The sequence below is a fragment of the Aricia agestis genome, chromosome 20 (assembly GCF_905147365.1).
Source record: "Aricia agestis chromosome 20, ilAriAges1.1, whole genome shotgun sequence".
In the NCBI taxonomy this organism is placed as follows: Eukaryota; Metazoa; Arthropoda; class Insecta; order Lepidoptera; family Lycaenidae; genus Aricia; species Aricia agestis.
In genome coordinates, this window is record NC_056425.1 from 4845339 (window position 1) to 4861928 (window position 16590).

At 36.9% G+C, this 16590-nt stretch overlaps 1 protein-coding gene across 2 annotated transcripts in view; it reads right to left on the minus strand.

The window, feature by feature from the left end:
• LOC121737305 (high affinity cAMP-specific and IBMX-insensitive 3',5'-cyclic phosphodiesterase 8) overlaps positions 1-16590 on the minus strand; it is a 225531-nt gene that overhangs the window by 172768 nt on the left and 36173 nt on the right. For both annotated transcript variants that reach the window (XM_042128937.1, XM_042128936.1), the window contains exon 2: positions 2671-2937. In XM_042128937.1, coding sequence (XP_041984871.1) covers positions 2671-2911 — 241 coding nt within the window. In that variant the 5' untranslated portion in view covers positions 2912-2937. The remainder of the gene's footprint in view (positions 1-2670; positions 2938-16590) is intronic.

Sequence of the window (16590 nt, forward strand, 5' to 3'; positions counted from 1 at the left end):
CGAATATATGACTTGACATTGTCTTTTGAACAAAAAAGTGGTTACGCATTTCTGAGAATCTTTTGTAAGACATTGCTACTCTAGTATTTTAGAAACTCATTGCCTCGACCTTAAAACTTAGAAATGAGATGAAATATGTTGTAAAGTTGGCTTTAATCTATAAATAAATACAGTGATTAGCAAACTATTACTCTTATTCGATTAGAAAACTATATATTTGTATAGTTAATTATTCATGTTATTTAATTATTATTATTAGCAATTTTGGATATAACAAGCAAAAGGTACATTAATCACAGGTGTAATTGGAATACTGGCAAAAACCGTTGCTTTTAAATGCACGTGAAAAAAAACAACAAAATTCAAATTTCGAGCATAAAATTCGAATCGGCATGCGAGCGCACACGTATCTCTCCGATTTGATTGATGGATAAACAAATCTCTCAATCCAAAGTTAAATTCTTTTTTATGAGTTCATCGGAAGTAGCCTTTCAACCGAAATAACGTGTAGCACTTTGTGAAATGTTAATTTTTTTTCTAGGTAACTGAATCTAGGCTCATAAAAACCTTATTATTAAATACCTACACGACGGTTTTTTTATTTACCGTTAATTATATTTACGTTTAATGTAAGTACCAAATTGATTTTATTTTGTGAATAACCCGACGCCATTTTAACGTACTCAGAGTCAATCTCACTAGGATGAATCTAATAAGATCAAGCTGAAAGCTCGAATTAGATTCAGACTGTGAGCCGGCAAAAGAAATATACAGGGTGTAAGAAAATAAAGCGATAATACAATGACTAAAAAAATTGCTCTTTCATCGCTGCCACTTTCACAGAGAACTCAAGATTGGGCAGATCGCAGACGACAGACTTTTTGTGAGATCGAGTCTGCGGCGCCCATACAGTCGGCGGCATGGCGCGGAAATGCCGACTGTATGGGCACCGCAGACTCGATCGCACAAAAAGTCTGTCGTCTGCGATCTCCCTCTAAAGTCTAAAGTATCATCACTTCCTAGTTCCTACTATCCTACTAATATTATAAAGGCGAAAGTTTGTTTGGATGTATAGATGTATGGATGTGTGGATGTGTGGATGTATGGATGTTTGTTACTCTTTCACGACAAAACTACTGAACGGATTTTAATGAAACTTTACAATAATATAGCTTATACATCAGAATAACACATAGGCTACAATTTTAACCGATTTTCAAAATGGGGAGGTGTTATGTTCGTTTTCTTATGTTCAACGATTACTCCGCCGCGCCGTTTGTTAACCGATTTTCAAAATTTTTCTTTTGTTATATAGGGTATCATCCCAATTTGGTATTATATTCACAAAAGTGGTGATCTGATGAAGGATCCATAAGTAATCGAGGGAACTCCTCAAAATTTATAGGGAAACATGTGGTGACTTCGGTTTCGTGAGAAGTATTCTAAGCATATGCTACCAACAAGTAAGATTTTTCACCGAGGTATACCTGGTATACCGGTTCGGAATGTGCTGAGAGAACTCCTGATTCTTTATAGATACAAGTTTGGGAGTTTCGGCGTTGTTTTAAGAACGGAAAACATATGCTACTATGCAAATTACATTCATCATCATCATCATCATCACTACCATATTATACCATGCATCGTCCCATGATTATGAGCCTATTATTGGTACTTTTCATAGTCTTTTAGATCGAGACTCGAGTTTGTCAAGCGTAATTTAAAAAAATCTATACTTATATAATATTATAAACCTGAAGAGTATGTTTGCTTGAACGCGCTTATCTCAGGAACTACAGATCCGATTTAAAAACTTATTTCTAATTTCAGTGTTACATAGCTCATTTATCGAGTAAGGCTATAGGCTATATTATTATCACGCTACGACTAATACTACCGAAGAAACTCAGGAAAATGTGGGAAAAACGGGGGAGATATTAGAAAGGGTTTATCTCACGAACTACTGGAGCAATTTTTATGGCAATATTTGGCACATAATATGTACATATATAGAGGAGACCACGTGAAGAGAGTATAGCTATTTTTCATGGGAAAATGTACGGTTTCTGTAAAATTCCTAATTTACGCGGGCGAAGCCGCGCGGGACATCTAGTTGTATAATAATTCCCTTTCGAAGTGAGTGAGAGTGAGTGTAGTAGCGTTCGAAGGGAGTGTAGAACTATACAAGGTCTGTCAAATTGTCTAGCATATTCAATAAGTCACACGACAGAGCCAACGGACCTTGAGGTCCCTGGAAGAGAACTCAAGATCCGTTTAACAAAGGCTCCGAGAGGAGTTATAGACGTCTAACATAATTTTTAAAATCACTTAAAAAGTATAAAAATCTGGGTGCACGGTAGTGCCCCCGCCAAGGCGAGCCAAGCGAAGCGCAAGGGCACCTACCTTTTCTACCAACCTACCTTTTCTCGAAACGTTTCGTCTGTGTGTCGTATTTTTGAACCTTCGCAACTTTGGTTTGGAATATTATTTATTTAATCAAATAAAATGTGCCAGCGTGATAATATTTAAAGTGTAATATCTTCCCTTATAAACCTTGGTTTGGCAGTTTGGCACACGTCTGTGAAAATACGAGATGAAGAAGCCACCATTCGATAATTCGTTTGGAACAGCGTCTACACTTTGACAAGTAAATACTACTAAGACACTTACCAGATATCCGTTTGATGTGCAGCTGGGTGGCGAAATTGTTTCCCATTTGGGACACATAGCTGTCCTTCTTGCTGGACAGTTGGACGCTGAAGCCGTCGGACTCCAGCGAGGCTCGCGGAGCCCTGGCCGCCTGCACGGCCTTGTTGCAGACAGGCGTTGGTGCCACCTTCGCCAGAGCAGCCTCCTGCGAGCCACTGCTGTGCCGACTCTTGTGGAACAGCATGCTCGGAGTGCAACCCATCGTTATACGTTAGCACGCATTTTTAGCTGGAACAAGAAAAAAGTAAATTAAAATACAAATATTTTTTATTATCATTTTTAGACTTATTCTTTTTTTTTTCATTATAACAATTTTAACAAATTATTGCATTGTAAATGACTCTGCAAAGTTTCGAATTAATTAGACTACTGGAGATAGGTAAAAATCGTGCTTAAAGATTTCGTTATTTCCGATTATTTTGGATTTACAGGTAGTTTTTTTTTTTTGATGCGCAGGGGAAACAATTTATCAGTGCCCTCAGTTAATCTGAAGCACTCCGGGGGTATGTGGGACTGCCGGCAAGAGCGCCGAGCTTACCCACTAAAACCAACTGCGGTTCGCCTTCAGCCGTATATAAAGGAAGGATATTCCGGATCTAACAAACACAGGACTCCCGTCACGACCGGCCGGTCTACCTCAGAAGGGACCAAAGCTAGGGAACACTTCGACAAACTGAAGCGTTCCCCTCGGCGCCGGGACTAAGCCGGGGAGGTTCCCATCCTCCCCCGGAGCCCCGAGATGGATTTACAGATAGGGGATTATTGCTTATTAATTATTAGTAATAGGATCAAATGGTTTAAATAAATAATTTTAATTTGCATCGACGTAACATACCTTTTTAGAGTACTACGACCTGAAAACCTTCAAAAAGAGAGAGTATAAGGCCAGCAACCCTTTGCAACTCTTCTGGTGTTGCGAGTGTCCACGGGCATCAGGCGACAGCAGAGTATAATATTATAAAGGCGACGGTAGTTTTTCATTTGGTAAGTCATTTGCTCGTTTGCCCCTTAATTAAAAAAAAAAAAACTTCTTTTGCATACCCATAGAAACGACATAACATATACTTATCTGTGCATGAGGAAAAGAGACAAATAGCGATAGCAGAAACCGAAATTATACATTAAGTTCAGTTATCGGGTACTTATAGGTCGTTTTTATAAGACACTTTGAATTTTTATTAGTATTAAACACACAGTATAACGTTTGCGACATCCCTAGTGTACATCAATGTCAATTTATTCAATATCGATAATTTTGTCTTCACAAGGGTCGGTACTCGGTATTAAATATTTAAGTCACTTAACCGCTGTTATCCATCAGAATACCGCTGTCTAAGTTATCCAAATACAATTTACATTAATAATATGTATAACAATTCAGAATATCATAAATAACTTAAATTGGTTGGTTTTGAAAATAATAATTTTATCGATTAATATACAGAACCATATTATAACGATTTTAAAAGGAATTAAACATTTGTGTGTATGTTTGTAAAATTGTACCAAAGAGTTTTAAGACAAACACAAAACTCTTTGGTACATTTTATTCATAAAATCGTTTTCTTCATCTCACCGGGGGAGGGGGGGGGGGGGGGGGGGCTGTGGAATAAGTAATAACAAACAGAACTCGACAATGGCTTCCTAAAACTTTAACAACCTGTAGATTTAACAACCTTGAAAGTAACGCTTTGTATACCGTTTGCACGGTCATGAATAACCATAGAAAATTTTAAATCACAGACATTTAAAAAAACTAGTTGACACCTGCAACTTCTTTGCTCCAAAATTGATTTATCGCGCAGGAACCGACATAAAAAGTATCTTTTGTCCTTGCCCGGGATTCAAAGTATCCCCATACCGTTTTTCAGCAATATCAGTTCAGCGGCGTAAAGAGGTACCTGTACCAGACACATAGACAGACAGACAGCTATACACTTTTACTAATTAATACTATTAGTATGGATCTACATTCATTGTGATATAAAGTCGCCTATGTCCTTTTCCGTATTTTGGCCGAACTGGCCATTTAGCCGAAACTTTTTCGTTTTCGCTTCGTTATATTTAGAATCGCCGGAATCGCCGATCAAAATGTATGGAATTGACATAAAACGAGTCGAACGTCAACGTCATATTAACGAACGCTTATGTCAATTCCATATTTAATCGGCGATTCTATAACGAAGTGAAAACCGAAAAGATTTTGGCTCACCCCCCCGCAGACACGTTCTACTCCAAAACGGAACTGGGCTACTTAGGCTGCGTTTCCACTGAAGCGGAGCGGAGCTTAGCGGTGCCCGAATTGACCAATCGTGCTATTCCAGCGGAATGACAGCGAAGATTTCGAGCATGGTGATTGGTCAATTCGGCACCGCTAAGCTCCGCTCCGCTTCAGTGGAAACGCAGCCTTATCGTTGAAAAATGTACGATTCCCGTGGAATCACCTTTTGTGCATTGCGAGATTCTACTCTCTCATGTTTAAATGAACTACCAGACGAAGAATCATTTCAGTAAATATTTTATTAACTTCAAAATGAAGACATGTAGACATCTTACACGAGTTAGGAATTCCTAAAAGTCTAGATCTTTACCCGTGTGAAGTGAGACGTTAAACGTGTGAATAGCTCCCGTCTAGACGTGTTTTAGGACCTAGTATTTTATCAGAAGCTAGATTGTAGACAATAATTAAATTGTATTTTACAGGATGTTGATGAAAACCCAAAATAATAAAACTTTTCTTAAATCTTTCGACAATTTTGATGCGCATCAGTTTTTACGCAGGAATAATATATTTTCAGCAATAAAAACTATACTACTATTCAAATAAATAATACTACCGTTGCAATTCAATACGTCGAAAATTAAATCATAAGCAACTAAAAAATTATCTTCATTTTATTATTGTGCTCATATTTTTAGTATCTGAGATTCACCTTTTTAAACAACAAAGGCTAACAACAAAGGTAACTTTTAAGTATAAAAACAAAACATAAAATGATTTTATGATGTTCCGTTCTTTTCTCTAAATTGCATATTCAAAAGTATTTGCCCTGTTTATACCAAAGACCTAAGAATATAATGGACCTACCCTATCTGTCAAATAAGCTAGTTTTTAGGCTGATAATGAGCTAAAATGTCGGCCACACAACGGTGTGTGTATCAGAAAAGCGTTCTTATTCAAAGACGTACTGAGCCTTAATTTCTACAGTGTACATTATCCAAGTTTTTAGTGGTAAAATATATACTTATGAATATAACCAAATTTTTCTTTAGAGTTAAGCTGGAAAACTTGAAAAAAATTCAGCTGTTCATAGAGTTAAGAGAGTAAAGTAGAGCTAAGAAGCTTAGTCGTTTCTGTATATAACACCTTAAAAAACTACAGTTCCCTAAAAAAACACCATCCGTACTATATAATATTATACTAGCTATTTGACCGAGCTTTGCTCGGTATTCGATAAAACACGAATAAAATGACATTTTCTAAAAATGATTTCTAGCTAGATCGATTTATCGCCCCCGAAACCCCCTATATAGTAAATTTCATGAAAATCGTTGGAGCCGATTCCGAGATTCCAATTATATATATATATAAGAATTGCTCGTTTAAAGATATAAGATAAATACGAAAGTGTGTCTGTCTACTACCTCTTCTCACCCAAACCGCAGAACCGATTTTGCTGAATTTGGTAATGAAGAATAGTAAGTTCCGGGAGAGGACATAGGATACTTTTTATCTCGGCAAAGTGTACGGTTCTCGCGCGATGAACAAATTTTGGCGCGACGGTTTTTTTTTTTTTAAATGAAATAATGGACACCCATGGACACTCGCGGCATCAGAAAAGCTGCAGGTGCGTTGCCGGCTTTTTAAGAGGGAATAGGGTAATAGGGGAGGGTAGGGATGGGAAGGGAAGGGAATAGGGGAGGGTAGGGAAGGGGTAGGGGATTGAGCCTCCGGTAAACTCACTCACTCGGCGAAACACAGCGCAAGCGATGTTTCACGCCGGTGTACTGTAAGAACGTGGTATTTCTCCGGTCGAGCCGGCCCATTCGTGCCGAAGCATGGCTCTCCCACGTATCTGTTGTCCCGGAGTTGCGGGCTTCAAGTAGTGTAATATTATCTCAATGGTTCACCCTGTCCTATTACGTCTCATCTCATCAATCCCCAGTCTGCTTACCCCGTAATGTATTCGTTGCACTTGTCTCCACAGATTTACATATTTATTGGTACAAACCACCGTTTATGGCTCGTATTTTACATACTTTAATAAAATGTTCAACTTTTATTTTTATTTTGCTCTTGATTTTTCGCTAGAAAATATGCAATTTTTTCTTTTTTTTTTCCCCGACACACCGTGACAAAAATTACGGACCAAAATATTACTTTACACTTAGGTACCTATTATTCAAAACTTAAAGTCAGTGAACATTTAATATTTCATTACTTTTTAAAGTTGTTTGGTGGGGTTTTTTTTAATTTCCTAATTTAATTTTTGTCGGTCGCGGTTAGCCACGGCAAAGATTGGAGCGCCACCTTTATAATGGCTGGTTTACACGTATTAAGTATATAAGTAGTAACTAAATTCTAATTGTCATCTAGTTTAGAACTTACTAAATTTTAACTTGCTACTAAATTTTGTGTTTACATGCAATTAACAACTTAAAATTAAGTTAAAATTTAGCTAACTACTTATCCATTTAATACGTGTAAACCAGCCATTAGAGTTTCGAGTCATGAGAAATGTCACAAATATGTCACTGTATAGATAAACTACCTTTCTACATGATAACACTCTATTGATAGGACTGACGTCGATATCGAGTCAGTCCCACGAGTGACAGGGGACTGTTTTGGGGACTCCGGGGACTGACGGGGGTTAGACAATGATAGAAACAGATAGAGGTATTTTGAGGTGTGATTACATTTGCTTTGGTATGTGGAGCTAAAAGGTGACCTGAAGAAATCAGAGATAAAATTGTAATATTTGGGTATTTACTTACTTATTATTTTGACAGCGAGGTTAGTAATGGGGTTCTTATGGAGTTTTAGATAAGCATGCCATGATACTTTTTGCAAAGCGACGCGTTATGTCAAATCACATTCATTTTTTCTAACTTTACTAGGTCTAAACAATAGAATGCAAGTTGTCTAAGTATCCTGCCTCGTCACCTGATGCCTTGTGTGAAATAAAGATTAAGTATACGACGCCGCTGTACGTGTCCAGGCTGCACTGGTCCACGACGGTCGAGCAGGTTGTGGACTACATCAGGAGCAAGACCCACTTCGTCATGAGGGTCGAGCGCTTGGAGTCCCGCCACAAAGTGAATTTTAGCTCCTTTGTGGTGAGAGTCCCGACGCACCATCTACCGACCTTCGAGGAGGAGGAGTTCTGGCCGATTGGAGTCGTCTACAGGAGGTTCCGAGGACGACTTCCGAACACGTCGCGCCCCACGTCGCAAACAATACAATAGTGTTTAGTTTAGTGTTAATGTTAGTTTTAGTATCATTGTAGGTTTGTTCGTCTATAAGGTATTTATAATATGGGCCAAGATGCCGCAATTAAATAAATAAATAAAAAAAATATTTACAAAAATTTGAACACACTGCAGTATGTCTTGTCTAAAAAAAAATAGCAAATGTTTTAAAAAGACATTTAAAGTTGTGTAGTTGTGTTATTCATTAATTTTCTTCAAGTCGTATTTAAATCGGAATGTATTTTACTATTTTATCGATAACTCCTTTGTTACTCACCTTTTGTTCAAAGTATTAGGAACTTGGAACTTGGACAAAGTAGGCAACAAAATGATGTTGACTTTGAAAACCGACGGGGAATTTTCCGATCGCGAAGTTTGTATCAAAAGAGACTTTCTTCGAACTAATCTTAAGTTAAATACCCCATGTGAGTTTTTATTTGTTTATATTTTAACTAAGCGTTGCCTGTGACCTCGTGCCGAAATTGGTTTTTTACCGTCATGTAACCGTAACGTAAAAAAATGTTTTTAGGATGACAAATATCCTACATCCTTTCTTCGAGACCCAAAATTATGAGCATTTTTAATTTCCAACCAACCCGTTTTAGCGGTTTACCTGTGAAGATATCACGGAAAGACACATATTCGAATTTATAATATAATAAATTCGAAATAATTACTGTTTAAGTAAACAGTAAGTAATAAATCGGGGATTCATATTAAAATATTTTATTCCCAATTTATCACTGTTTTTATGTCAATCATTCGAAGAGAAGGATAATAATTATATTATTATTCTTACGAAATACATATCTTCGGCCCAGCGTCGACAAAATACAGACTTAGATCATAGTAGGGAAGTATTACAAACACACAAGTTCGCGTTTTTTTTTACGGGCAAATTCCCGCACACATTCCCGTCACTGCAACTCCTGTGTCGCCAGAATCTACAGTGGTGACCAACCACGAAAACCCTTTGATATGATCTCAGAGATGCCCGAGGGGCAAGCTAAATCTGTCAATTCGCCAAGGTTTCACATGTGGCCTAAGAAAATTTCCCCATGGGAAATATGTACCTAATATTTGAAATTGGCTGAATTTTAAAGGTTTTGCACCGCAATATCTTTTACAATGCCATAACGTGGTTCCTTTCATTGCTTTATAAAATTACCAATTAAGAGTTACGACTTTTTCCTTATTGCTTGAACAAGCATCTCAATTATATTACAAAAAATACGAATTATGAAGAAAAATTACTTATTTGAAAGGATAACATGGAAATTTTTATTTGTTTAAGTATGATTTGAATACCAATAAAACACTATTTTTCGTGCACTTTTTCCACTATATTCAGAAATAGTTATAAATTTTAACAAATTACACGACCGGTTTCGAAATAAATCATCTTCAGGTGTTTAATCAATGATTTATTTCGAAACCGGTCTTGTAATTTGTTAAAATTTATAATTATTTCTGAATATAGTGGAAAAATTGCACGAAAAATATTGCTTTTATTAGTATTCAACATGAATTTCACCAAGAACCAACAGTACAATCAATTTACATATAAGTATGATTTGGTTTCAGTTCCTAGTCCCAACACAAAAAGCATCTTTGTCGCATCTTATCTTCCCAAAGAATAAACAGATTTTGATGTTAATATAATTGTTGCAATCGAAACGGTTCTAAGCTTACATTCGCATCATCACATCCTTTAAGCTTAAGAAAAGAGGAAAGAAAATGAATTTTGGGTGGGTATTATATTTTTATCCATTCTTGTCGCTATTTATACGACGACCACGAGCTAAAATAGCATCCTAAAGCTTCGTGCACATTGTGGCGGAATGCAGTGAAACGGGACGCATAATTCCTTACAAGTTGTATGAATGAGTAGTCGATGGCTAGAGTCGAGATGAGAGAGAGGTCTCATAGGACATAAAACTTCTATAAAAAATGCGGCCCTCCCCGCAGACCTGCTCCTCGCCACAATATGCGCGTAGCTAAAAACTATCTTGAAAATTCTTCGTCGAAATTGTCAGAAATCGCGTAAAAGCCTTCTTTGTGGGGCCCTCTAGGGGCACATTCAGGGCCACTCACAGGGCCGTAATATTCTTTACAGCTTGGTAATGATAAGCCCTTTATAACTCTTATAGTAGGCTTTTAGTTTACAGTTTTAGAACCCGATAAACTACCAGCACTTTCTACCCGACTGCGTTATAAGGGTTATATTTTTCGAACGTATAATATAATGTGCACAGATTCAAATATATTTATTAAGCAGAGATTAAATTCGTTTAACCGATTCGTGGCCACTGCCGCGCTCAGCGCGTCATTTAAAAAGATTCAGTGAGGCCGATGACGCGCCAGGCGCGGCATACAAGGATTGTTAAAAAACACGTTAAAACTAATTTATTATACTGTAATTACAATTCCTTAGTCTAAATGTGCATAAAACACAACCAGTGGCCAATGCCGCACGTGGGGCGTCATCGTTTAGCAGGACCGATGACGCTTATGGCGCGTCATCGAACAAAGTGCTTGGCCTGTGGTAAGAATTCGTGAAAATGAAGGTGGCAACGAATCGGTTAATAGGATAGAGGCTAGACTTTAGTGGCAGCACAATATCACAGTATACTGTATAGCAATATGACATGTCCCCTAATATTGCTATAGGGACCGTGCAGAAACTATAGAGGGCGTCGTAATTCGACAGCAGCGACACGATGCGAGTAAAAGAAGTAACTTGTGAGTTGTGAGTGACTTTGGCCTCGCATTCTCTTTGACCCCGGCTAGTTTATAAGTATTTTTTATATGTTTTAGACTATAAAATGATATAATACTTACATCCGGCCGCAAGAACAACAACAGATTTCCAAGAATCCGCGATCGAAGGATTAAAGTAAAAGACTAGATGACGCTCGCAACTCCGTTGCGCCAAAAATCATTTATCGCGCGAGAACCGTACATTTTCCCGGAATAAAAAGTATTCAATGTCCTTTCCCGGGGCTCAAAGTAAATCCATACCAAATTTCAGCAAAATTTGGTTCAGCGGTTTAGGCGTGAAGTGCTATCGTCTGCACTTTCGCATTTATAATATTGAGTATGGATGAGTTTCTAACCGTAAACAAAGAACGAAAGCGTGAATAAAAATGTTAAATGCTTATCTAGTTATAGTAAATTTAATTATTATAAGTATTATTTATAGTAAGTTTCAGTTTAAAATGTTAAATGCTTATCTAGTTATCTAAGAAAATATCTGAAAAAGTAATTAGTAGCATCCATCAGCATAGAAAGTACAAATTTGATAAATATTGCAATAAAATAATGAAGATGCCAAATTACTTATAATAATTACTGAAAATGCTTGTGGATTAATAAAATAAAACAAGTTCACTAAAATAAATGCTTTTATTTCATCAACCTTCTGCGATTCGCTCGATACCATCTTTACAACTTTTGTCTGTCACTATTTTTAACTAATTTCAGTCTGGACCTCGTCAGTGCAAACATCATATTATAAGTGTATTCTTTAAATAACACACAAAGACTGCACTATTAATAGTTTTCTTACTTGAAGAATCATCCTTTTGAGAACCAACACTTTGACAAGATGGTTCAAGATAAACACTATTACGGAGTAGGTACTATTATTTTATATTCTGTGCCTCAGTGTTGAATTAATTTCAATTCCTCAGCTTGTCAATAAAATTTTCGTAAAAGTTTCGGCTACTCGTCTCTAGTGGCAGTGTCATCGCTCTGCACGGTCCCTCAGAGCGATGACAAGCTCAAGTCAAGCTACGGAAAATTAAAGGATTTCTTGAGAAATTTGAGTATTTTCAAGCATTGTTGTATTCCCGGATGTTCTAATACATACAAGAAAAATAAAGGCAAATCGAACGATCTAAAATTTTACTATTTTCATGCCAAAAGTATTCATATGCCATGGCTTATTGAAAAACGAAAGAAATGGATAAAAGCCGGTAAAACATACGTAAGTACTTAAAAAGTTCCATGAATGTTATGTGTAGACTCGTAAAAACACTGAATTTTGTAGATTACAACCGTAAATTCATTTAGATGAACACAATATGAACCTAACCTATAACCGTTGCTTCTTTCAGTAAACATCCAATTTGGCTTCCAAGTTGCATCTAAATTTTACATACCTATGTACCGCTCATTTAATTGGCCAAAATCGAAAAATCCTGTACACCCGGCATATAATATACCTACCTACAATTTTTCCTGGTGAAGAAAATAAAAAGAACTCTTTTAAAAAAGAATTTCAAAGACATCAACTAAAATGCAACAAGTTGCATCAAAAGTAAGGAGAAGTCCTGCCAGGAATTCGTCACTGAGGCACAGAATATAATATAATAGTACTCCGTAATAATGTTTATCTTAATCCATCTTGTCAAAGTGTTGGTTCTCAAAAGGATGATCCTTCAAGTAGGAAAACTATTAAAAGTGCAGTCTTTGTGTGTTATTTAAAGAATACATTTATAATATGGTGTTTGCACTGATGAGGTCCAGACTGAAATCAGTTAAAAATAGTGACAGACTAAAGTTGTAAAGATGGTATCGAGCGAATCGCAGAAGGTTGATGAAATAAAAGCATTTATTTTAGTGAACTTGTTTTATTTTATTAATCCACATGCATTTTCAGTAATTATTATAAGTAATTTGGCATATTCATTATTTTATTGCAATATTTATCAAATTTTTACTTTCTATGCTGATGGATGCTACTAATTACTTTTTCAGATATTTTCTTAGATAACTAGATAAGCATTTAACATTTTAAACTGAAACTTACTATATATAATACTTATAAAAATAAATTTACTATAACTAGATAAGCATTTAACATTTTTATTCACGCTTTCGTTCTTTGTTTACGGTTAGAAACTCATCCATACTCAATATTATAAATGCGAAAGTGCAGACGTTAGCACTTCACGCCTAAGCCGCTGAACCAAATTTTGCTGAAATTTGGTATGGATTTACTTTGAGCCCCGGGAAAGGACATTGGATACTTTTTATTCCGGGAAAATGTACGGTTCTCGCGCGATTAATGATTTTTGGCGCAACGGAGTTGCGAGCGTCATCTAGTCTTTTACTTTAATCCTTCGATCGCGGATTCTTGGAAATCTGTTGTTGTTCTTGCGGCCGGATGTAAGTATTAAATCATTTTATAGTCTAAAACATATAAAAAACACTTATAAACTAGCCGGGGTCAAAGAGAATGCGAAGCCAAAGTCACTCACAACTCACAAGTTACTTCTTTTACTCGCATCGTGTCGCTGCTGTCGAATTACGACGCCCTCTATAGTTTCTGCACGGTCCCTATAGACAGCAAACAAAAAATTTTGTTTGACATTTGACAAAGTTTCTGTCAAATTTTTTTATGAAATAAGGGGGCAAACGAGCAAACGGGTCACCTGATGGAAAGCAACTTCCGTCGCCCATGGACACTCGCAACATCAGAAGAACTGCAGATGCGTTGCCGGCCTTTTAAGAGGCAATAGGTGTAAGGTAAGGAAGGGAATAGGGAAGGGTATTGGGCCACCGGTAAACTCACTCACTCAGCGAAACACAGCGCAAGCGCTGTTTCACGCCGGTTTTCTGTGAGCCCGTGGTATTTCTCCGGTCAAGCGGGCCCATTCGTGCCGAAGCATTGCGTCATTGTGGCGTCATGTCGGATTGTGGTCGGATTATTTACTGTATGTGCTAGTGGCGCTCTCTGCTCGTCTTTGCTGGTGCTGCCCTAGTAGCATTGTAGTAATATAATTATCCTATTCGATACGGCACTATCACTAATTACTAAAACTATACAACATCTATTGTATGTCTGTACGCGGATGTAGTACTAATGAGTAATGTGATTGGGGATAAGATGAAATCTGCGATGCGACTTCCTGATTGAGACAAAGGGACAACAGTATTAATTTATTCATCCCAGTGCAAGTGTTTGATAAGCTTACGTGGGCTTAAGGGTTTACATTGCACGATTAAGCAGTTTTAAATTACGATTTCTAAATAATATTTATTTTTAGGATAGTTCTGTGAATCGATAGTAGTAAATGTTACATCTTTACGCTTAAATTGCTGAGCTTGTTTTCATGAAAAAGGTAATTTTGTGGCTCTGTAACATGGAATAGTTTTTAAACTCGAAAATGGTTCTCGCGCATTTTTGGAGCGACAGAGTTGCGGGCCACATCTATGATATTATATTAAGTTAAGTGTCACCGCAGACTTACAGTTTAAAGTTGGCCGAATATCGTACAAACCACAGAAATAGATCAAGATAGAAGCGCCATGTCGCTCCAATTTGTATGAACACGAGCGTATGGCGCTTCCATCTTGATCTATTACTGTGGTTTGTACGATAGTCGGCCAACTTTAAATTGTAAGTCTGCGGGGACCCTAACACATCAAGTTAATACTAGCCATCGAAATAGCGTATCACAAACGGCCATAAAAATTGTATGACTGAAACGAGTTAAATAAGCATCTAAAACCTAGGTTTAGTAGGTAAAAGCCATTATTTTTGCTTAAAATAAAGACGTAAAGGACAGGTGCCTAGGAACCCTTTTCTAGGAATATTTTAATATGTATCGAGAGCAATTAGGCTAGTAAACAATAAATATGTTTAGTACGACCGACGACATACTTTTATCACCGTTCGCTCTTATTCCTTTAGAAATACGGTTTAAAGTTACCAAATTAGAGACTGTACAGTGTACACGTTATAAGACCTCAATATATCTAATATTATATCCTTCGGGATCTTGTACCTTTACCATGTAACGTTTCAGACATCGTGAATTTTGAATATGTTTCAGATAATATTATACAAGACATGAACATATTATACTGTCATGTCTTAAGCTATGTTTAAATGTTAAGTATAACACACGCTAGATTACAGTTATATGTACTGAATTAGATGTTAATTATAAAAATATAATTCATTATTCAGGTACAGTCTACATACAATGTTAATGTATATAAAAAATCGACTTCAAGTACGTAATTATTGAGAATAATAATTTCCTATTAATTCAAAGATATACACTAATCCGATTTTAATGAAACTTGCAGTATTCCTGGGAAATGCAACGAAAAAATAATGTGTACTCGGGCTATTGGACCCAAAAAAATTGGACCCTTTGGGTCCAATGACTAGATATGAATTTTTAACATATTTTCATCTAGCGATTGGACCCACTTTTATGATCCATTGTTTTCTGGCAAGAAATTTTGAAGTAGGGTTGGCACAAAAATAATCAGTTTTAAATAATACGTGGGAAAACCATGCTTCGGTACGAATGGGCCGGTTCGACCGGAGAACCACCACGTTCTCACAGAAAACCGGCGTGAAACAGCGCTTGCGCTGTGTTTCGCCGAGTGAGTGACTTTACCGGAGGCCCAATCCCCTACCCTATTCCTTTCCCTACCCTCCCCCATTCCCTTCCCTTCCCTACCCTCCCCTATTACTCTATTCCCTCTTAAAAGGCTGGCAACGCACTTGCAGCTCTTTTGATGCTGCGAGTGTCCATGGGCGACGGAAGTTGCTAGAGAGTGCCCTTAAGGACGGAAGTTGCGGGTGGAACCTGGAGTCCTGAAATACAGGGTCACCTAGTTTAGGCTCCAGTTCACACAAAGATTTAGCTATTGAGTATAATATTTCATGTACCTAATTATCTTGTAAGTTCCTGTTGTGTGAAGAATAAAACATTTTTTTTTATTATTTTTTTTTAAAGGAATAGAGAGTGCGCTTGTGTACTGCGCACACAACTGGGCACTTTAAAATTACTCCTGCGTACCTGGCCTGGTTTCAATGAAACCGGCCACCGTCACCGAAACCGGTGTGGGGAGTATTATTAATCATAAAAATACATATTTAGATAAAACCTGTCATTTTATTTGGTAGAAAAAAATTACCTATTTTAGTTTTATTCCAATGTTTTTAAAAAAAGAAGTACGAAGAATCTTATGTTATAAGTTTTAAAAAACTTACTTTATATTAATATTATTGGCCAAATATTGATTTATTTTCTATTATTTTTACTAATTGTTTGAAGTTTTAATTTGTTTGACAACTCAAAAAATTTTGTTTGACATTTGACAAAGTTTCTGTCAAATTTTTTTATGAAATAAGGGGGCAAACGAGCAAACGGGTCACCTGATGGAAAGCAACTTCCGTCGCCCATGGACACTCGCAACATCAGAAGAACTGCAGATGCGTTGCCGGCCTTTTAAGAGGCAATAGGTGTAAGGTAAGGAAGGGAATAGGGAAGGGTATTGGGCCACCGGTAAACTCACTCACTCAGCGAAACATTGAGCCTTGACCGATCTCAATAAATATTTTCATACGAAGTAATTATTTTGTTTTTTATTCTAATCTAC